At 34.7% G+C, this 24,922-nt stretch overlaps 1 protein-coding gene across 1 annotated transcript in view; it reads right to left on the minus strand.

The window, feature by feature from the left end:
• Positions 1-2,799: 2,799 nt before the first annotated feature.
• The window catches only part of LOC127848042 (lactoperoxidase-like), a 28,531-nt gene continuing 6,408 nt past the window's right edge, over positions 2,800-24,922 (minus strand). Inside the window, exons 2-15 of the mRNA XM_052380328.1 lie at positions 18,241-18,370; positions 16,789-16,912; positions 16,219-16,427; positions 15,645-15,827; positions 14,788-14,818; positions 11,278-11,393; positions 10,723-10,839; positions 7,076-7,180; positions 6,023-6,317; positions 5,377-5,568; positions 4,779-5,015; positions 4,206-4,369; positions 3,698-3,794; positions 2,800-3,122 (exon numbers count right to left, since the gene is read on the minus strand). Coding sequence (XP_052236288.1) covers positions 2,945-3,122; positions 3,698-3,794; positions 4,206-4,369; positions 4,779-5,015; positions 5,377-5,568; positions 6,023-6,317; positions 7,076-7,180; positions 10,723-10,839; positions 11,278-11,393; positions 14,788-14,818; positions 15,645-15,827; positions 16,219-16,427; positions 16,789-16,912; positions 18,241-18,370 — 2,178 coding nt within the window. The 3' untranslated portion in view covers positions 2,800-2,944. The remainder of the gene's footprint in view (positions 3,123-3,697; positions 3,795-4,205; positions 4,370-4,778; positions 5,016-5,376; positions 5,569-6,022; positions 6,318-7,075; positions 7,181-10,722; positions 10,840-11,277; positions 11,394-14,787; positions 14,819-15,644; positions 15,828-16,218; positions 16,428-16,788; positions 16,913-18,240; positions 18,371-24,922) is intronic.

Consider the following 24,922-nt stretch of genomic DNA (forward strand, 5'->3'; position numbering starts at 1 on the left):
CTAAGATCTGGTTAGGAATGACTAAAACAAAGTATTGTTTAAAACATACTGTTCCGTTCGATTTGGACTGTACAATGTGCTATTATTTATTAGATACTATACATGTGTATTGATTATTAATATCGCACCTTTTATGATGCCTAATTTAAAAGAGTGAGATCATGTTTAATGTACTCTGATTTTCATTACTTGAAATGTTATTTTTAGTTTATTTGAAAGGGAAGAGTTCACAGAAATGCCTGTTAAGATGTCATTTAATGGTTTGTGTATATGACTATTTATGTTTTAAATTGCCTTGCATAAGTATAACAGCATGCAGCAAGGTTGGACCAAGAAATATGTGAAATTTGATTCGAATCTGGGGCTCGCTCCAATAAAAGCTATAATTAGATCACTCGGGGTATTCATATAAATCATAAACGCTATGTAAGCAGTTATCGTATTACGTTAAAAAGTGTTACAAATGATGTCGAATAGTATCAACTTCGATTGGTGATTACCGATAAATAAATTGATATTAGAGACATGCGCATTACTGTTGTAAAACTTTCTCATTAATGATGCACACGTTGTTTGCAATATTGATATTTTTTAATTAAAAGTGTTTTAACAGTCAAACATGTCACGTGTACAACACAAATACTGAGAAAAAACATACACGTGTGGTTTAACAAAATGACGATTCGGCACAAGGACCTCAATAAAATAAAATAACGAACTATCACACATAAACCCAGAGTCCATTGTTCGCAAATTTAATATTCGGTTATTTACACATAAGCGCCCCTTTAAAAAAAATAAACTGAAATCCTCACTCCATCAAAGTTGGACTTCTCGTAAAAGGTATGCAAATAAGATGTGTATGCAAAGAAGAAATTAGTGCGGAAGCATATTGTAGCTAATATGATGTGCCTCCGGAGCTCAGTGGATAAGGCGCTTGCGTTAAAATCAAGAGGTCCTGGGTTCGATCCCGGGTCGGTGCACATGCATGCCAGCCATATATCAGCAGAACGCTGACTGACAAATAAACGCTTAGCCCGGCATTAAGACAAGTAGGAGTAGTAGTAGTATTAAGCTTTAAATTTATTAAATTTACTTAATTTATTTATAATTTAGTTGTGCTATTTGAAAAGGGGGTTTAAAGGGGCCTTTTCACAGATTTTGGCATTTTTTTAAACTTATTCATTAAATGCTTTATATCGATAAATGTAAACATTGGATCGTAAAAGCTCCAGTAAAAAATCAAGAATAAAATTAAAAAAAGGAAAAGAACATTGCTCGGAGCAGGTTTCGAACCAGTGACCCCTAGAGTCCTGCCAGAGTCCTGAAGTAAAAACGCTTTAGCCTACTGAGCTATTCCGCCGATTACACGTATTTGATGTATTTTATACCTTATATAAGCAATTTTCGTAGTTTCACAAAATTTAACGACAAAAACAGAACTCTCCATATTATTCAATCGTTTCGCGTTGCAACGCTTTATAATTTTTAGGTTTTAAAATCGTCAAAAGATGCATATAATGGCTATATTAGACCATGGTAAATGTTCAGTATTACTGTTTCCTCACAAATATCATAACTAAAACGAAAATTTGCGAATCTGAAACAACTTTTTTCAATTTTGTCAATTTACCAAAGCGTGAAAAGATCCCTTTAATGTATGTGCGTAAAGTGTCGTTCCAGATTAGAATGTGCAGATATTTGCTTCGAAGAGACTTTCTTAAAACGAAACATATCATAAAAGTGGAGAATTTGTATGTTCGCTCTCAAAATCTCCAAGTTCATTTGTGAGACAGAAGAAAACCATAACAAATGAATGGATTTAAAAGGGCTGGCGTAGAAGCGCCAACAGGCATGAATTAATAGCTAACTAAGCAAGTGATCATTGAAATAAAACCATCAAAGATTGAAAAAATTGTCACATAAAGTTGGACGAACAACGAAGTCCTGACAGTTGATATAATATCAACATGGCATGTATAAAATGCCTTCAGGTACGCATTATAGTAATTAATACATTGAAAAAAATGTAATAATGCAAAACCTCAGTACCAATACACTGACGTTTTTAACGATGTATGGCTATTCCCCGAATATGTGAAGTCGAATCAATTAATCACGTTAAAAATGCATATAATGGATATTTTAGAGCATGATAAATGTTCAGTATTACTGTTTCCTCACACATATCATAAGTACAACGAAAATTTGCGAATTTGAAACGATATTTTTTATTTTGTCAATTTACCAAAACATGAAAATGCCCCTTAAAGTTACTGAAGCACGTAACTAAACTATTCTAATAAAGAGTTCTAACCCTCGGGACTCAGTCAAAATCTGTTAGGGACTCAATTGTTGTATTCAATGCATTCCGTTGAATCAGTTTACATTTTGGGCAACGCGAAAACTGAACAAAATAACTTACATTAAAACAAAAATTTATATTGAATACAAAAATATTTATTTCATGCGTAACTCACTTTGTTCTATATACTTTACATATCTAACAGTCAAATAGTATTTCTGCATGTATACATCAAAACACCGTTTATTAAAATTACGTATTGTATATTGTTTCTAAAAACTATGTCTAAAATCCTACTTTCTTATATTGAATACTCTTTAAATTAGAAACAAAATAGGCGTTTTGTATGTTTCATTGATATTTGGTTTGGTTGTCATTGAACGAAGTATTGTATACATGTACTTCGTCAGTAATTACAAGTGCAACTACTTACACTAAAATGAGGTTTAAGATTACACGTAAATACTTTTAATATATATGATTTGCTAAGCTCGTATCGATTCCTTAACACGTTTAGTTACAAACTTCATTTACTTTATTAAAAATATCAGTAACAAATAAAGAAAAACCTTGTGGGTGTGGGTGTTCTTTTTTTAATAGTATATTTTTCTTTAACGAAATAAACCCCCTTCGCGGCCGCTACTCTTGTTGTTCAAAGATCTCGTCAATAATGTCGTTTAAGGTTTGTCGGGGATGGTGCTCGTGTCCACCGCCTCTGTCACCATGTCCATCGTTACCGCCGTCCCCGCCGCCGGTCGACGGACGGAAGGGCCCAATATCGAGGTCTTTGATGTCATGGCAGCGTTTAAGTGGATCGCTGAAATTCGATTATATTGCGATGACAGCGTATACAGAATACAATCAAGAGGTGGACCTATAATATAACGCACGTTGCGTATCGGCGAGTTTTATTTGGTGTTAAAGAATGACAAATATATATATTTGCGTTATCCAAAACAAGAATCAACCATTTAAAATCCTATATTTATTTGTTAACTACCATTGGTTCCCATATTGGGTCAGTGATTTTTTTAAATACGAACAAAACACGAATTAGACGGAGTTTGGTGGCGATTCAGAGTACAATTACGCGTAATTGCTTTTTGACTGGTACCCTGTTGAGAAAACGAGGTTGTGTCAACATAGGACTTGTATTGATACTGTGCTGCGCCATTCAAAGGGAATGATTAACGTTATTGAAAACGAACGTGTGGACGTTCTTAGAGGTCAATTGTTTTGCCATAAAAGCAAATTAACATTTAAATTGAACTGCTGTACTTTATACAATTTACGATGGCTTAAATAGCAAGATTTTTATCAAAGGCAAAGTGTTTCGTCGATTGAAGACGCAATTTAACGCCATAGGACGGCGATGTGTAACGCCAAACTTACGCGAGTCTGAAGACGTTCGGGAACTGGACCTTGTCGAATTGGTAGTTTCTACAAAGCAGGGAGGCCAGGCTGTACTTCTGAATGGCGGCCTGTTGCGCTAGAATTCCAGAAAATATTTATGTATACTAGCATTGAAACACCACTCTTTTTAGCCTTATTCTTGAAATCGCGAATACTATACCACCTATATATGCATATATATTTCCATTTCAAAGATATTTGCTAAAACATCTAAATGATCGGTTAGATAATACTATATATCGGTACAAGTACTTTCAATTGAATGAAGATATAATAGTTATCTTGCTTGACCAAACATAAATAAGTACCAAATAGCTTTTAAACAAAGTTTTAATGTATGTATTGTTAAATAAGGGCAATGAGCGTGGATGAACATGGACAAAATTCAATGTTATAGTCGATTAAACAAATTCCTCTTTTAACGATTACATCGATCTTTTAATTGTAGTGCCTCTTATTAATACATTTCGAACATAGATATGCATACCTTCGTTAAATCCTGTCCCTCGATTCTGATAGAAGAATCTGTCTCCGAACTTTGCTCTGTGGAACTGGTCTCCAATGATGCACTCCATGGTTGGTCCAAGGTCTCCACCTGGGACAGGCGTCTCGCTCAGGGCCCCGGGGAAAAGGTCTATGTCTTTTGGAGAACTGAACAGATCGCCGTATAGGAAAACTGGATAAATATCATTAGAACAAAAATGCCCCCACATTCCACTGTTTATATTTAAAAAATCTCCCCATATGTCAACATCAATGTGACAACAAACCGAGGTGCGCTTGTTTACATGCTCGTTGATGTACATTGTATTTATAACAGTAAATTACAGTAGAAGCTTATTTTTTATATAAATGTCCTACACATATTGACAAAACAATTATATAACTTGGAAAGGACGCAACTCCACCGGTCTAAAAAAATGAAATAGCAAAGGTGGAATGTATACGTGTTAATTAATACTGTGTGTATGGTTTCTTCCAATAGTAGCCTTTTGTAATATGCGCGACACCAATGTTCGAGAATTTCAGATCACCAGGGACTATAATTATTGTACTGTACCTGTATCCTGCCGCCTCGAGCTTTATAATTGCGTCAGCGTCATGATTAACAAGTCCTCCAAGCGCTGCTGAGGTGCTCCATGACGTAACTTCCGACAGCCCACAGTACTTCCGGTACTCGTTGTAGGAGGGGAGTCCGTGGTCGCGACCTCTCTGGATGTTCAAGGATGCCAGATCGAAGGAAGTATCGGCTACGGGGTTGACAAACAGCGTGTTGCGCGCGACATCTTCGATGGTTCTAAAATGAAGATGTTCAGTAAAGACATTCTCGCAGTATTAGTATTTCTCCCCTATTAAACGACTATTAAAACAGTAGTACTATACAGACTGCTGCTTAGTCTCATTTCAATAGTTATTATTTAGATGGCAGAGTGTTTCTTTGTTTACATGAAATGTCTTAACATGTAATGATTATATGAAGGAACGATAATTTTAAACAAAACGTATATGGGTCTAGTTATCTTAGCCTACAGTAACATATGGACATGTATACAATATAGTTTAGATATGCTATGCGTTGTTGCAAAACAGCAAATATTATATATTGTACTGCACACATATCTACTGACATTTAAAATCATACAGGAACAGCCATGTACCTATCTGTTTCGGATGACTCGAGGGCCGACATCGCGTACGCAAGTCCCTTCATCCCAGATGGAGCTCCGTTCACAGACTCGATGTAGGTCAAGGTCGGGTCAAAGAAAGTCTCGTTCAAGAATTGTTGAAAGAACAATTTGAAGTCCTTTGTGTAAACTGACACTAACGTGGGGATCCATGAGTGCCCCATGCTGCAAAAGAATATAAACATGCGAACATACTTACTATATCAGGTGCGAAAGTATGTTATTGAAAATCAAACACTATGCAAACTATTCGCGTACTCAATTGTTGTGTGCTAATTGTTATTCAGGCCGACTGGCAAATTCTGTGTATGGTATATTTTGGTTATTAAGGCGCAACTTTGCAGTTTTCTTTTGATACTTTTTGTCTGGAAAAGATTATTTTTTACGAACAATTAAGAGGTTATGAGTGAATGGGTGTACAATTGAGAATAAGCATGTAAAAATATTTATAAATCGTTATAAATACCTGAAAAAAGTATACGGCCCAACTTATTTGTGCTATACTATTTTAAAATTGTTATACTATTTTATATCGCGTATTAAAATCGATAAACTACCAAAATCAGCACATATCTGTTATGCATGTAGTCAATTAGGTGCAACTATAACCGGAACCTACCGATACGCTATTCCAAAAGGGTTTGCGATGGTGGCATCCAGTTTCGAGTCGTATTTGTACATATTCGAACTGGAAAGTTTATACTTCTTCATCGCTTCCGGTGAAAGGAACGATGGGAGAAATTCGTCGTAAACAATCTTTTGCATGATTCCGATCAAAAGTTTTCTCGTCTGCTGGAACGCTTCCTCATCATTTGGAATATCTCGGCGCAGACGCTGCGCTTGACGATTGTGTTCGAGCATGAACACGTTGTGGTATGACATCAGAGTAGGATATACGTTGACGCGAACATCACCTTAATATAACGCGCATATTAATATAAAGTCTCTTCCCTAAAAAACATTAGTGAACTGCACATACTTATCTCGGACGACACTTTACGTACATGCATTAAGCCGAGGTTTCGCAAAACGAGACTCAAATGAATATAATGAAGGAAGAGGAAATGATTATCCTTTGCATACGAAAGTTTCCTGTAGGGTTCGCTCAGTGTATTGTATTGACGGGTCAATATGCTCGTGGAATAGCCATTCGGCTTTGCGATACGAACTAGATAACACGTAAATTGTCCTAATATTTTATTGAATATTTAATATTGACAAGTTTTCTAATGAAAAGAATTATATTCAGGAATATGGTATGTTTTATATTTTTTTCGTGTAAAGTGTATGAGCTTTAGTTCATGAATGAGTAATGAAATCTATATCAAAATGTGAAATGTTCACATTTGTTTATTGTCATACGTTATAAACGTGTCTTCTTGTCGTACGCATAGATTCCAAAATACAAGCTGTATTTTCAATTTAAAGCGTTGTGTTTGTTATTTAATAAGGAGACGTATAAGGTATAAGGATGTACATTTTACTTCATTTTACGATTTACATATCAACAAACAATTCAGGGTTGTAATTCTCATTAATCTGATCCAATACCTCCTGATGTGTAAACGGGACTCTGAATGGTCTGTATGTTCAGATTATACTCAGTTTTAAAATGCTTTAACGAAATCCTTGATGACAAGACTCCAAAACAAACAAAACAAATGACTCTCACCAGCGAGGCCGCATCGTATCCCATTTGCGGCGTCAGAACGGCACGTTCTATCATCACCGTTCGGTAGACGAGGCCCATCTGCGCCCAGGGCGACCTTCAAGAACGCTTTAAAAAAACAAAAAAATAAACTGGTCATTAATTGTATTATATTTTCTATTAGGATAAAAAATAGACCTCCATGTGCGCTTTTAGTTTACTTATGCCTTGTATACATGCTATAATAAGTCATGTTAGAACCTCATAGTACAAAACGGCGTTAATGGAAGCTTTTCAACCATGCTATAAATAGAGCAGCTAAGGACGCTGCTAATATGATAATTACGTTCATGTGTACTATGTAAAGAAGCAACAACCTTGGGAACTGGATCTGTCATGTATAAATAAATCCCTATTATTATATATTTGTAATACAAATAATAATTTAAATTGTGTTGAAAGTTCTAAATAGAATAATACCTGTTTAGACAATAAACATAATTATATGTTAGTTGTGAAGACTAATGGGTTGTTTTCAATACAATTGAAAAGACGATAAAAAAAAAACTAAAATACACTTAAGTACACGTTCATAAGAAATAGAACCAGAAAATAAATTAAAATATAAAGGTTTTATATAATTGCAAATAATTTTCTTTCGAATAGTATAAAAACCCTTTATATAAAAAAGACATGTTTGCTGTTGAAAGATCCCCACAGGTTTGTGCTGATTCATTCACGCGACATATATACACAATTTAGCTTTACAACAAATACTAGTCAACATGTTTGTATCGGCCGTAACTTGCTGGTTATGAATTTCACAAGCTATACAATTTTACTGAAGTGAACAGTACTCCATTGATTGTGCTACAATGTATGTAAACATTGAAAATTAATTCTTATTTAATACCCCTTGTTCACATTCATATGTTGGTTAAATATTGCGAGAATAAAATGTTGACATCGAAATCGTATAAACCCGCTTTAAAAAGTTATATAAATTGAACATAAATCATACTTTAATACGTTCTTTAAAATACGTTCTTTAAAATATCAAATATTTTATTAGCGCTGCATAATACCAACATACACTCGCCAATGTTGTACACAGGGTGCATAATAAACGGGGTTTTCAGGGGGTTAACACACTGGCTGAATGTAATCACACCGTTAAGAACTTTATTTTATCAAATATCTCAAGTTATTGAAATACATTTGCACAAATCTTTAATGCATAAAAGACAGTTGTTCTTGCAATTTGATCAGATATCTTAAGGTATAATAATAACAAATCACTGAACACATCTGAAATCGGTGACATAGTTCCACGTTCCGTGAAGCATGGCCGTGTAGTAAAAATCGAAATTTGATTAAGTACACACGCTAATTAAATAAAGTACGTCTGATGTATTTCACATAACCATTCGCAGCAGAAAAAATCAAAGAACTGGTGCGACGATGCTTTTGAAGAGAATTGATATAAAAGCATCAGTTCAAGTTTATCTAAATCACCACAATTGTGTATGTGGGTACGAACATTTTGGGCACAAAAAAATGGGTACGAACATTCTGGGTACGAATAAAATTGGGTACGAACAAAATTTGGGAACGAAACATTTTGGGTACGAAAAAAAATTGGGGGTTCGGGGAAGTAGTTCCCGTGGGGAACTTGACCCATTCAGCGAAACTGGGAGACGGGTTACATTCTCGATCAAATCTAACAATAAATATCTTTTAAAAGATAATCGGCGTGTATTTTTCTGTATCACTTTTCGTAAAAATTTTCTATTACAATAAAATGTTTGTGGGTAATTAAAATTACGCTTCAGCAGATATTTACAAAACGTGACATGATCGTTAATAACACATGTACACCATACCCTACCATTATTTCGTTGTTTACGTTCTTAATTTAATAATGTTATATGTACGGACGTGATTTCGCATGCCCATGGACATGGAGATATGGGTTTTTTTTGCTGTTGAATATTGTTTGTTAATTCAAGTTCAATACGCATAGGCATGTTTGTTCATTAAGTTTGGCAATACTTTAATGATTATTCTTGAAAGTAGGTATGAACACATAGCCGGACCAGGTGAGCTCAATCGTAAGAGCACTTGACTTCCCGAGTTCGCCAAGGAACATATAGATAAGTTAACTAACCAAAACGATATGACCTTATACATGTATATGCTGAACTCTAATAAACGAACGAATAATCAAACATGGTATGTACACTTAGGTGGTTGTGTAATTTCTATTAGAATATCGTATTAAATATGCAAATTTGAAATGATTGTGCCCGTACGTGAGTTTGTTTTCTTTTTTAAATCTATACGCACCTAGGCTGCACCCAGTGTGTATTTGTGTATTTCCAATGTTATGAGTTACCTCCGCGCCTAAGGCTGCATAATGATGGGACCCGGAGTGTGTCCAGCACTCCTACCTAATAAGCATAGACTGACGACAGTTGGGACGAAATTTGAATGATAGCTGCAATTTCCAGCTATTTATTTTTTTACTGAAATACTTTTTCATTTTTGATATGGTCTTGTGCAGCGGGGGGATAGGATTATCCGGCGAAAACCTCACCTGTCCGGTATGGTGACCACAAAACAAACAAAAAAAAACATTTCGCCGGGAGAGGGAATCGAACCGGTGTCGTAGAGGTGAAAAAGCGTACGTGCTGACCACTTCACTAGCGGAACAGACAACTACGCAAATAAATGTTTTATCAATATAGATCATAGCAGTGCAGCGTTTACAATTTGCACATGTTTTCATTCGCAATTTATTTGCAAAATCGAGAACAAATATTAAACACCAAAGAGAAAATATATAGTTGTTTCATTGTTCCATAAAGATAAAATGGATGTTAAGTTACCAATTTAAAATTAACGTTTTGATACACTTATTGAATCTGTTTCCCCAGAATATGCTGTTCTATTAATTTTTACCTTTATCAATAATAATCAGCGAGGTATGCCGATTAGAAAAATTGAGCTGTCTCAATCGGACTGGCTCGGTCTTTTTCATAGGTCGCCACTATTAAGAATTTTTTCATGGTATGATAACTTAGACGAGCTGCTTCGCAGCACCGTCAAAAACTGTGTTTAATGCACTAGTTGAAATTCTTAAGAAATATTGCTACAAAATGCTATTTGAAATAAAGCACCTCTTATCGTCGTGTTAACATCCATTAAAGTTAAAAGGGGGAACCTCACAAAGTCACGTGAATCTGCACCCAGGTACGTATACTTTGCAGTATGCTATATATTATACATTTATAAACTCTATACAACTATTTAGACTTTTCGAATTGTATGCTCGGAACATTTCATATAGGCTCTAGAGGAAATATGTTGTTATTCGTGAAAACCAAACTAATATTTGTTTTTATGACAACGCTACAATTATTCTGTTTACAAGTATTAACATAAAGTTAGTGCTAGAGAAATGCGTTATAACATATATATCATTTGATTTGAATCCCTGAGTTTTAAGCGATTTATGTATGGTATTTAATGAAAATGAATGATATAATTCAACCATGAACTTAACTAATTCACCTAAATCCTAAAACTTTCTAACACAAGAATGTTAAACGACGAATAAACGGGGGTCCAACGACCGGAAGTCAGTTATATTTTCATGACGTCATACGTACGTGTAGTCCCATCTCGCAAGGACGAGAGTTGCTCGTCAGAAGAGCCGTAGACGTTGGAAGCGTCGATGTATGACGTAATATCGTTGATCTGCTGACGCTGATATACAGTTGCGTTAGCTAAAATACAAATACAAAATAAAGTGACGACCCATATTGACGGAAAAACTTGAATGACTACGAAAATACAACGACTACGGATAGTACGATGGCGAGGTTGTCAACAACGGCTGCTCTGTTGCTATTGCTGCTACTTATTATGACAATGATGTTGTTGCAACTAAAACAACTTCGAAAATAAAACAAGACATATTCTACTTTTAAGATTTCTACGACTCATAATAATTTCGACATTGACTACGATGACTATAATTAATAAAATTACAATTACGACGGTGTCAAAAATAACGGCTACTGAGAGTACTTCAACAACTAAATTTTGCAAATAATTCCGCAAATACGATGCATGCGACTGCATATGAGAAAAAATGTACAATCATTCATATAATTTGGAACACGATAAAGGTTATATATGTGACGAAGGATTATCTGTACTACCTGGTGACTTGCAATTGACCCCAGATGACCTCGGGACCTCCATGCAGTATCCGGCCTTGAACCGAGCCAAGTAAGGGTCATCTTCGGCAAAGTTGATGTTGAAGCAATTGTCGAGACTGAAGGTAGGTTTTATGACGAAAAGTTTCATGGATTTTTGAACAGAGAATATTGCTCTTGAAAAGCAGCGCGTTATATATGCTTTAATGTTTGTACAGCTTCATGTTCAATAAATGGCGATAGCACTTCAAGATATATTTCAAAACCTGTTTTTTTTGTAAAGATGTATTTTTTTTTGTTTTGGTGCTAAGAAAGCCAGGCAAATGCTCTTTACCTTAAATAACGTTGTTTATACTAAAATATATATCGTGCTTTTAAGAACACAAAGTGCTATGCGTATATGAACTTTCATTGAATAAAACATAATCTTAAGCTCACGACTTGTGTAAATGGATATCTCAAAGGATGTAATGTAACGGGTTATAATGGGTATATTTCAGTAAAATGTATATGCAATGTATTTTATTATTATGAGTTTATTTTATGAAAGGATAATAGATATATTTCAGTAATATGTAACGAACAGAAAAATATAAGAATCGCGACTCGCAAAATGCATATAAACAATTAGTAGGTACATTAAGCGGGAGGAAGCGACATTCCGATAGGTAAAAATATAAGAATCGTGACTCGCAAAATGCATATAAACAATTAGTAGGTACATTAAGCGGGAAGAAGCGACATTCCGATGCTTTTTCCAGGTGTGAATACAAATTGGAGATGTCAAATTAAAGGGAGATCCGCGAGTACAGAGGCGTAAAAGTCCGGTATGCACACGTTTGACGCCCATTACTTGATGACAGGCGTGGGTCACGAATTAGGCGAGTACGTAACGAAATTGGTATAAAAGCGGAGTAATTTTAACGGACCTGGAACCATTGGGACCCATTCGAGACAATCGAGTAGAGTAGTCACGTTTTCTTGACGTGGCGGCCAATAGGCCACCGCGCTGTAAAATTGTATTTCATGAACATTAGCAAGCGTTGTGTTAGAAAATATTCAACAGAAATAAATCTCGATGAAAACAGAAATGAACTTTAGTTGTTACTGTGTATTATCAAGGAACAATGTGTAATTACGCTACACAGTACATTTTACGGGTTATAATGGGTATATTTCAGTAAAATGTATATGCAATGTATTTTATTATTATGAGTTCATTTTATGAAAGTATAATATATATATATTTCAGTAATATGTAACGAACAGAAAAATATAAAAATCGCGACTCGCAAAATGCATATAAACAATTAGTAGGTACATTAAGCGGGAAGAAGCGACATTCCGATTGGTAAAAATATAAGAATCGGGACTCGCAAAATGCATATAAACAATTAGTAGGTACATTAAGCGGGAAGAAGCGACATTCCGATGCGTTTTCCAGGTGTGAATACAAATAGGAGATGTCAAATTAAAGGGAGATCCTCGAGTACAGAGGCGTAAAAGTCCGGTATGCACACGTTTGACGCCCATTACTTGATGACAGGCGTGGGTCACGAATTAGGCGAATACGTAACGAAATTGGTATAAAAGCGGAGTAATTTTAACGGACCTGGAACCATTGGAGCCCATTCGAGCCATTCGGGGAGTCGGCGGTTAGAGATTTGTCACGTCTTCTAGACGTGGCGGCCAATAGGCCGCCGCGCTGTAAAATTGTACTTCATGAACATTAGAAGCGTTGTGTTAGAAATTATTTAACAGAAATAAATCTCGATGAAAACAAAAATGAACTTGAGTTGTTACTGTGTATTATCAAGGAACAATGTGTAATTACGTGACAAGGAAAATGCTAACTCTTTAAAGCCAGAAGTAGCAATAAGTATAGTTATCCTTAACCTTGGGAATCTTAAGTGAGGTTCCTTGCAAGCAACAGGAAATTATCGGTCCATGAACACCGCACAGACGCTAAGCGCAATAAGCATGTAAAAAACGCAGCATTTCACACTCTACAAACATATATTGATATAAAATTGTGCTCGCGACCAATGCAGCACAATCCCCGAAACCGCACAGAGATGTGTTTGTCAGAAACACAATTCCCAATATTGCGCCGCTTTGAAAGAAAATTTCAATATATCATTTGGCAGGTTTAGTAATTATCTCCCTTTTAAAACTTATTACTTCCATTGGATTGTATTTTTTTACTTTTGACCTTGAAGGATGACCTTGACCTTTACCTTTCACCACTCAAAATGTGCAGCTTCATGGGATACACATGCATGCCACATATCAAGTTGTTATCTTCAATATTGCAAAGTTATGGCTAATGTAAAAGTTTTCGGACGGACGGACAGACTGACGGACAGATCAACTGCTATATGCCACCCTACCTGGGGCATAAAAAGGTTGAAATACTTATTTGTAGTTTAATGGAACGGAAGTTTCTTGAAGCCAAACGGTGATACCTGCTGTACTTACTATTGGCACTCTAAGGTTATAAAATATTAACTATACAAGTATGTTGTGATATGTATCCGACAAAATTGGTTGCAACTCATTTATGTAATGGATACTGAGATAATTGTGCTAGAAGTCTGTCGAACAACTTGCATATAAGAATTTAATTGGTTGTGTTTTTCTTTCCAATTATTTCGCTGTATCTTAATGATACAAATTGCATCTCTTAATTATTCATCTACAAAGCAAGATGTGATCATTATATTACTTATATCTCTTTCAGTGTTTAGTCTAACATTGTAGTTAAACTTAAATCTTGGTTAACATTTGGGGTTAGTTCAGTAAAGTGTTTGATTAAGCAACTACACTTAATATAAAAACATCGCAAATGTTAACAAGATATATGTCGTTTAGCTTATTTGGAAGAGGGCAAGACTACATCAAGTGATTTGTCTTAAAAATATGTAAATGACATTTTTGCTAACATCTATGATTAATTCAGGGTAGATGTAAGTTAATGACGTCACTATTAACACTTATAATGGTAAATGAGCTGATTCAGCATAGCAGTACGTAGATTAACTTAACGACGTGATTAGAGGGAAAATGTTTTAAAGCATCGACTATCACATAAGGTGCGAATCGCATATTTGGTGAGTCAATAGTTGCAAAACCACGGAGAGAACACAGTCAATAACATTGACAAAGGGCGAAAACATTGAAATCATGGTATTGTTTTTCTACACTGCACATTATGTCGATGAATTTATAAACCGATGAACGTTCACGGTACTATTTCTTGATTTTATCTTGTGCTGGAGTATAATAATTACGCGATTTTACGATAGTCGTTATCATGGTTATAATGTGAGGATATATATCATCATACAACTGAGCGTGAGCGATTTAATAATGTACTACAAACTATAGAGCTACAAAAAGCAAACAAAACCAAAAAATTTCAAAGTATGCGTTTATCATTTACACAACGACATAGCAATGACCTAAGCAGAAGGGCGTGCATGCATGTCGATTAAATAACGTGATTATACTTACTCGTCGTTATTTGCGCAGCAATCATCCACGGCTGAAACAATATGGAAGCGATATGTATTGGTATATGTTTAAGGCAAACAAGAGATTATCAAGAGAGTGACATATATCTTTGGGTTCAATCCTTGAATGAAGACATTTAAACAATCATGCTACAGAAATAGTTAGCTAAACGGGAAAAAAACTTACCCTTTAAGTTATATTAACGTACGGCAATAGAAATTGCACATGGAAAATGTCGAAACCATAACGACAATGAATGCATTATTGTCTGGCATTTGTCCAATTGTGAAAAGCACTTCGTATGACAAATGTTTGTTTACGGAGAATTTAGTATACCCTACTCTTCCTCATTGAGGTGATCATATAGTATTTAGTATACCCTACTCTTCCTCGTTGAGGTGATCATATAGTATTAAGTATACCCTACTCTTCCTCATTGAGGTGATCATATAGTATTTAGTATACCCTACTCTTCCTCATTGAGATGATCATATAGTATTTAGTATACCCTACTCTTCCTCATTGAGATGATCATATAGTATTTAGTATACCCTACCCTTCCTCATTGAGATGATCATATAGTATTTAGTATACCCTACTCTTCCTCATTGAGGTGATCATATAGTATTTAGTATACCATACTCTTCCTCATTGAGATGATCATATAGTATTTAGTATACCCTACCCTTCCTCATTGAGTTGACTACTCTTCCTCATTGAGGTGACTATTCTTCCTCATTGAGGCGACTACTCTTTCTTATTGAGGTGATACTCATAACTCACAAGTTAGCCTTCAACGTGTTTTACAATACAAACACCGATCGAGGGTAAGTAATCATCGATACGAAAAAACTTACCATTGCTCAGCGGGGTTATTATCAAGTCGTGGTCTAGGAATTGACCAAACTGAAAGGCTTGTAAGGTCAATTTCGGCGACTTTAGCTGCTGCGAACCCCTGTGGACTGCGTTGCTGACCTTTCGCGCGAACGGAAGAGGCTTTCCATCAATACCCAGCGACCGGGGGAGGTTCAACCCGTCATCTTACAGTCGCATAATAAACGAACAAGTGAATGTTATATTTTTGTTGCTGGTTATTGATGTTTGGCAATTTTGCGGACGGGGGGGGGGGGCGGTAGGGATCGGAGGTGGGGGGGGGGGTGTTAATTGGTATTAGTTATTCACCTGAATATATTGTTACGGCATTAGGTAAACAGCAAAAGCGGGTAAAAGAACGGGAGTATTTCAATCGTAGTAAAACAACGATTTGGAAATGAATAGTATTTATTTGGACACAGTAACGGCTTTTTACATACTTAACAATGTTATACATCTAGATTTGGGGTGATTAAAAGCACCAAGGCTGTTCATACCATTACCAATGGAGATAAATCATGCAACGACGTGGTATAAGGGTGTTAATCTTTTCCTCACCATATGCTGCCGGAAGTAGACGCCGCTGGGCCGCTCCCGCCATTCCCCAAGTGGGGTTGTTCAGATTGTTGCACGTGCCATTAATGGACCGAAATCTGTCGTCGGCGTTGCACATGACCGTCGTGTTAGGACATCCAGGAAGGTCGGTGAGAAGGCGAGAGAACTCCGACACCACAGCCTCACTTTGAAGATCTTCTAAACTGAAGCCCCTATAAGGTCGCGAGAAAAATAAACACAATGCAAACATACAACAAACAAAATTTCGAATAAAAATATATTATATCAATTTATTGCACCATAAATACCAATCACTACACATCACATGAGCGGTAATCGAAACGTTTTTTAATGTTAACGATAATATTGACTTTTTTTCAAAATTATCGTTCAAGCGATTTTCAACATTAACAGAATTATGGTTATTTTTATAAACGAATAATTTTGTTATGAAGCCAACATCTTTTTTGTTTCATTAGAAATGATTCCACTTTATATGCATTGAGGTATTTTTTGTATATGTTGGTATTTTAGTTATTATAAAGCCCAAGCGGTCAGGCCAGAGCATCGTACTCTTCCCGGAGAATGCGCGCGGCGGTCATCATGGTTGTCATCGACCTGTCGGCGGCGGCGTCGGTGGGGCGCTGTCGTTGGTGAACGTTTCGTAGCGGGCATCCGAAATTGCTAGTGGTGCCGCCTGGAGAAAAAATATTTATTTCCGCTTAAGACATTATTTCATTAAAACTGGAGATATATCTTTGATGTATCTTACTGTGTAATGCATTTTCTTAAATGTAGCAAACTATTTACATAATGTAAATGATTTATCCTTTAGCATGTATCTAATTGGTTCATGACGCTTATAATGCATTATTAATTTTGTGTACACATTTGGTGGCATGACGGTAGACTTGAGTTATTTTTAATGATATAAATAAGTTGAAAGAATAGATTGCAAAGTACTTGATTCACTACAGAAGTAGAACACTTAATTCACTAAAAAAGTGGTACACTTTATTCACTCAAGAAGTCTTACACGTGGTTCACTATAAAACGGTTCAAGTGATTTACTTAAGAAGTGGTACACTTGATTCACTAAAGACGTGGTACTCTTGATTCACTAAAGAAGTGATACACGTGATTAACTAAAGAAGTGGTACAGTTGATTCACTAAAGAAGTTGTACACTTGATTCACTAAAGAAGTGGTGCACTTGATTCACTAAAGAAGTGGTACGCGTTATTTAATAAAGAAGTGGTATACATGTGCTACTTGCTAATGACGTTGTTTGTTTTAAGCCTTAAAACTAAGTTGGTTTCATGCTGATCTTTCTTCAAACTTTAATGGCTGACATGCACAATTAAACATACCCAAATTGAACGATGTAAGATTGCACCACAAAACCCACAATGTGCTAATGACAAGTTTTAGTTATTGCTATCATACATTTAGTAATTGTTACATTGAAATGCAGTTTAAATCAACTCCTCGCCATAATATTTCAATAAACTCAAAAACTTTCTGCAAAAGAACAACCTAAGAGCATTAAATGCATGCAAGCAATTTGCGCTTACATTTTAAACCTGTGTTTGCTAAGAAGGCAAATTCAAAGTTGTCGGAAAATTCAAATAACCTAACGCCTGTCACACATTTGAGAAAACTGTGCATAAAGCATGTGCGTAAAGTGTCGTCCCAGATTAGAATATGCAGTCCGCACAGGCTAAACAGGGACGACACTTTCCGCCTAAATTGAATTTTTGCTAAGAAGATGCTTCATTTAAACGAGAAATGTCATATTAGCGGAAAGTGTCGTCCCTAATTAGCATGTGCGTATTCCGCAGGCTAATCTGGGACGACACTTTACGCAAATGCATTATGCCCAGTTTTCTCAGAACGCGCCTCATTTTTTTCTAACTTCGATGCGGAGAACCAGCTTAACGCAAATAAAGCAAACATCGTTTCTATATTCGTACACAATAATAGTATGTCGCTTTGGTCTATAGTACGAACAAAACATATCACTCACCACTCTTTGTACGAAAATGGCTTATCTTCACCGCATGGGCAACGACGTCCCTCACTGGTGAGGCAGAATTGGCCCGACCCCCCGGGGCGAGCGCCACACACACCAGCAGCCATAGGGCTGCGCTGATCATCTTCAAACATAATAAGGATATATAGGATCTGGCACGAGTTGTCATATCATACCATATTTTATTAAACATGTTCAGGAATTTTGAACATTTACGAGCGAACGCGAGGCTGACCTCGGGCAGATTCTTCGCAAGCACGACATAGTTCTTATGAATACGTCCTTCTTTCGGAACTACCCGAAGCCAGGCTCGCGCTCGCTCGTAAATGGTCGGATATCTTGTTAACATACCACATTATAGCGTTGAAATTTTGGCCAATTCTATAAGGAAATTGTATGGGTCTACTTTAATTTACGAAACATTTTTTGCGAAATATTCGTTGATTTTGATTACTTGTGTTACTTTAATCATTATGTTTTTATGCAATCGAGAATTTGCAAGTCTAACAGAGTCGTTTATTTAACACAAACACACAGTGGAGCACATGGGCCCCTCCGCCAAGCCACAACTGGATTTTAAGGTTATAGATGACTTATAATTGAGATTAAAAAATGAAATATGCCCTAAGATATCCATTTTTTAATCAAGGCGAATTATTGTAAAAAACAACAACACATACAACCGACTCACTTTCTATATTCGGTCGACCTTTCAAAAACTTCCCGTCCTTAGCTCAACCTCGGAAGTATCATCGACACGTTTATCGATTCTCATTCAAAAGAGGTGGCTCCGCAGATACATGGTCGTGTTTATTGGTTTGAACATGATTTATTTAATAGCAACTGTTGAATAAAACTGTATTAATGCCATCACATATTCATATTCATTAAACGAGTCTCGCACCGAAGATTTCGGTGTACGTGACCACAATCGGACACGTTACATTGTTCTGGCCGATGTCACACATGGGTCACTAGATAAATAAAATCTTTAGAAGACGGGCAAACATATCTTATTTTGGCAATTGACTTACCTTTTGAAGAACGATACAATCAATTAAATTGCACCAATTTTCATACAGTGATAGTCGTGATCGGATCTGATGTGTTCTAGAAACTTGACAGACACAGTACAGTATGACAATTTTCAAACACGTTGAAAATGGTCAACAATATTACAGACTATCTAAACTTCATGTACAGTTTTTATGTTTCATTGGTTATATTTTGCCACCTGAAAGCAGAACATCTTTGATTTCTTAGAAGCCTTTAAAATATAAGACATGTCCTCCAAGTTATTTTTTTAATAAACATATCCTTGTTTATTAACAAGTTAAATTAGTTTATATGTTTTCACAATAGTTGTTAAAAAAGAGTGTTTTTCATGAGGAGATTAGATGAACTACTATACGTTATTCGAAAAACAATTCTACGGAAAGTGTTGGCTACGTTTTTTTTCGCAAGCGTACATTGGTTCCTGTGTGTGTTTTTTTACATCGCGCACAGCGATTTCTACGTTATTTTGACAACCCGTACATTAGTTCCTACGTTATATATACTGCATAATATGGAGAAGTGATTTTGATCGGCGTTTATGAATTATTGTTAACATCATGTGATGCTATATGTTCCAGACAACTTGCAAATCTGTTAACAATTTTCAAATCTTTTATTTTGTTTATCAATATTTGAGTTGTCAAAGTGTTAACTAATGTTCTAACTCATTATTTTAGCCACAGTCTGGCCAAGAACTAACTTGTCTGCTTATAAATCACGAAAGATTTCGTGCTCTCATTAACGGACAAGGTAGGTCCTGACTAGACTTCGCAAACGATGATGTATGTGTGTATAATACGGCTCATTGATGTGAATGTTTATTAGACACCCACCAACACTGCGCTGTTTTATCATCTACAAGAAGGGACTTCCTCCATGAAAACCTCATTCCTGTGATTTACATGTTATTCGTTTGAGAAACTAGACACAACATGAAAACAATTAATTCAAAACATACCTTATGAAATTCATTTTTATTAAAATGTAAATTTGTATTATTTATTGTATCGATTTGCTAAATCTTGGACAAACTACCGATGGTTCGTTGAATAAAAAAACTCGTATATTGCGTACATAATAATGTGGCAACGGTATTATATTAATATTAATTATTTGATAAACTTTCCGATTTGCCATTGCGATTGTTAGGGTTGAGTTGTTAAAAATAGTCTTTTATTGAAAAGTATTCAACATTCTTTATTAATTCAAAACTGAATGGGGCACTTAATATTTAATTGGCGGAAAACGCATGTTAAGCTTTGAAAATAGACAGGTTTTTTCTGATTTAAGAGATATGAAGGAAAGGCAGCCATATTAATAAAATACCATGCACAAATAAGCAGTTATGCCAATCAGGTTTAAAATATTAAACATTGATAATTATGCTCGATTTATTGTTGTTTTTTGTTTGATTAATATATTTTGGTAATTTACGTTTGTTCCTTCCGGAATTCAATTCGTGTGAAAATATATCTAACGATATGACAAACTTGTTTTCCATTGTATTTAACGATGATGAAAAAAATAAATAACAGCGTATTGCATTGAAACTTAAAAAATTGAAAAATACACGATAAGTCGTTTATGTGAATACATCAACAAACATTGCTGCAAAAAGTCAAACAATTTAGTCATCGATTTCATGATTCTCGATTTGATTCTAATAAATGGAATTAATAATTATTCTCCGTTAAAAGCGTATGTCACATGAAAATATAATGCATGCTTAAATAACATTAGCGTCAGATACCTGAAATAAGAATAAATTGTATCCAAATAAAAAATGTTAAAAAATATTGTATTATATTTAAAGAACAGGCTTAATGAGAATGTTAAACAAATTACGTCTGGACAAGAGAATATATCCGAACAATTAGTATTTGTATTCCAAATAATTGTTCCAACGGTGCGTCAAAGTTGCATACATGTTTTTGATACCAATAATTCACATAATTGCAATAAGTTCATTCATATATGCGGTAGCTGATTTTATTGGGTCGTTTTATTCAGACAATCGGAAGTTGGCCCAGAAAGTATTTCCAACTAAAGCGTGTGTATCGACATTGTTATTGCATTCAAAATGCACAATACTTTGCGTGTTTGACATTAGTTTGCATTCGCTGCGAACATTTGCATAGATCCAAAATATTTATGATCATTTTTTCAGTATAACACGACTACATTGACAGACAGACCGACAGTTTATTTTGACTTGTACAATGTACATCGTCAACAACACATTATGAAAACAGTACAATGTCAATTGTGATAGGTACAAAGTTTTGCACATATTTACAAATTATTTACTAAGCTTACAAAGTAAATTAAATATAAAAACAACAAAGATAGAAAAAAAAGAAAAAATGAAAAGTGAAAAGAGGATGAACATTTAAAGCATCATTGCGTTAATAATAGATGTTCGAACTTTAAGTTATTCTTTAACAAAAAGACATATTTTTATGAGTTCTATTTAATTATTCGATTGCAGTAAACTTAAATATTTATACATAAATGGCCTTTTGTAATAACATGTTTTTATGTATTTTTTCTAATGTTTCTAAACGCCGGGCAAATGCAAATAAAATGAAATTAATCTTCAATATCAGTCGAATTGCAACACAAGCAGTAACGCTGATTGCTAGCAACGTCTCTTGTATAACGAACGGTTTGAATATGTAGTGGATGGGCTGACAATCTTAATCTGGTGAAAAAGTATCTCAAACTTCTTGGTAGAATGTCTAAGAAGGACTCATATTCAAAATTGAATTTAAAATTTCGATAAACATCAAACATCGAACTGTTATTTAAGGTTCTATACCAGTCCTGTGTAAAGTTATCATAAACTCTGACTTTTAATTCCTCTACAAATGAGTTAACCTCAATATTTATAGTATTTATATCACCAAATGCATAACTTAAACCACAGTCATCAAACATTTTTTTACATTAAATATCCAATTATGACAGCCTTTATGATAATCTGAGACGGCCAAGTTATATATGGTTTCAATAATGATATTTTCAGATCTACATATCTTAAACCAATATTTAATGACACGGACATATCTATGTATTTACATGGGATATTTACCCAGCTCACCATAAACACATGCATTACATGTGTTAAGTTTTACCTTTAATAATCGTTTGCGAAATTTCAAATGGATTCTCTCAATTTCCTTAGATTTAATATAGCCCCAGACTTCCGAAGCATAATTTAAAATGGAACAAACAAATGCGTCAAATAATTGACAAAGTATCTTCGGCTTTAAATCGTAGTCATTACATTTAGACAATAAAATATTCATTGCCTTTAATGCTTTACCCGTTAGGTGTTCCTGATTCAATGTGAAACTCCCAGTATAATTAAAAACAACCCCAAGATAGTTAAAATCATTCACAACTTCAATGTCATGACCATTGTAGGTCCACTTTTCATTTGGCAATAATCCACCTCTTTTCCGAAATACTGTTTTTTGTTTGTTTTCTCTGTATTTACTTTCAATCCCCATAAATTACAATAATAATATAGATTATCTAAATGGTTTTGAATTTCATCGGGCGATTAACTTACAATAGCCATATCATCAGCAAATAACAGTAAAATCAATACAATGTCGTCAATATTCAATCCGAATTGTAAATCATTTTGTAAAAACAACTCAAGATCTTCTACAAACAAAGAAAATAATACGGGTGACATAACTCCGCCCTGTCGGAGCCCCACTGCGTAAGAAAAATAGTCAGAATATGAAGACAATGACTTAACACAAGATTTAACTTTTTGATACATGTCTCGAACAATTCTAAGAATTTTACCCTGTATGCCACATTTATACATGTTTAACCATAATGCATTCCTATATATAGTATAAAACATTTCATCCTATCCACACAAATAACATATAATCTCTTATTTTCAAATAAATAGTTTTGAACAAGAGAATGAAGAATAAATATTGCGTCTGTCGTAGACGCCCTTTCCGAAATCCGAATTGGGCGTCCGAAATAGTATTATTTTCATAACAAATGTTTTCAATGCGATTGTTTAAAACGGTTGTAAAGAGCTTAGACAAATAGCAAACTAAAGTTATCCCTCTATAGTTATTTACATCTTCTTTTGAACCTTTCTTGTGCAGAGGGACAATTATTCCCTCGGTCCATTTTTCAGGATAATATCCTTAGTTCAATACACAATTAAATCAGTCGAAATGTCTGTGCTTAAATTTTCAAAATATCTTTAAACTCATTTAGAGAAATATTGGAAGATGTTTTTGCCGATTTAGATTTAAAATGTTTCCAAAAGTCTCTTGGCCTACTTTTGCGTAAATTTGCTAAATCTGACATACGTTTATTATAATCAGCTTGCTTTTTCTTCTTAACAATATTTTTGTAATTAGTTTTTGCATCACACAGAATAGACCTGTTTGTACGATATTAAACAATCTAAGTGCTTCTAAATACATATTACGCGCAACAATACAATCATGGTCAAACCAGTCTTTATCTTTCCTATTGTAACCCTCAAAATAAACATCATGTGTATAAAAACATTCTTTGGCAAACAATGGATTTGCAACATCGCGAATAGTATTTGAAAACTGGTCAATCAAAACATTAATTGAGTCCCTGTCAGGACAATTGGTATTAAATCATTAAAAGTTGGTAAGCTTCGAATAATCCCTGATCGAAATTGATCCCGCAGGGAGTCATTCCATTTATATTTTATACCTGATTGGCTTTCTTCGCTATGAAATATGTTATTGCATAACTTTATAAAAATTTAATACGGAAAAAGAAGGGATGTGCATACCGTACAAAAATGTCTGATATTGAAAACTTAAAGAAAAAAAAACTCGCGATTTTTGGACATTTTTCAAATCAAAGAATAAACTAACCAGCCATAACATTTCATTGGAAGATTTTAAATTATTTTTTGAAAACCTTAGCAACAGTACTTTTAATTGCAATAATACCGAGGCAGAGCATTTTTGTTCCAGCTATAATTTTAGCGAAGATAATGTTGTGTTTCCAGAGTTAGACCAGCCTATTAGTGTTGATGAAGTTATATGTGCAATTAAAAAACTAAAGAGAAATAAGTCAGCGGGTGTTGATTTTATATTAAACGAATATTTTATAGAATGTAGCGATATATTGTGTAACCATTTATGTGATATTTTTAATTGTATACTACAATCTGGTTTTTTCCCTGAAAAATGGACACATGGAATTATAATCCCATTACACAAAAAGGGCTCTGTAAACGATATTAATAATTACAGAGGAATTACACTTGTGAGCTGTTTCTCAAAACTATTTACTACAATAATTAATAAGCGCATCGAATGTTTTTGTGAGAATAATAATAGTATTTCGGATGCACAGTTCGGATTTTGTAAGGGTTATTCAACAATCGATGCTATATACATATTAATGTCTTTTGTACAAAAATATATTAATGACAATAAAAGGCTCTATGTAATATATGTAGACATGATGAAATGTTTTGATAGTATATATAGAAATGCATTGTGGCTAAAATTGTATAAAACTGGCATTAGAGGTAAAATATTGCAAATTGTTAAAGACATGTATGAAAATGTTAAATCGTGTGTTAAGT

The sequence above is a fragment of the Dreissena polymorpha genome, chromosome 10 (assembly GCF_020536995.1).
Source record: "Dreissena polymorpha isolate Duluth1 chromosome 10, UMN_Dpol_1.0, whole genome shotgun sequence".
Classification (NCBI taxonomy): domain Eukaryota; kingdom Metazoa; phylum Mollusca; class Bivalvia; order Myida; family Dreissenidae; genus Dreissena; species Dreissena polymorpha.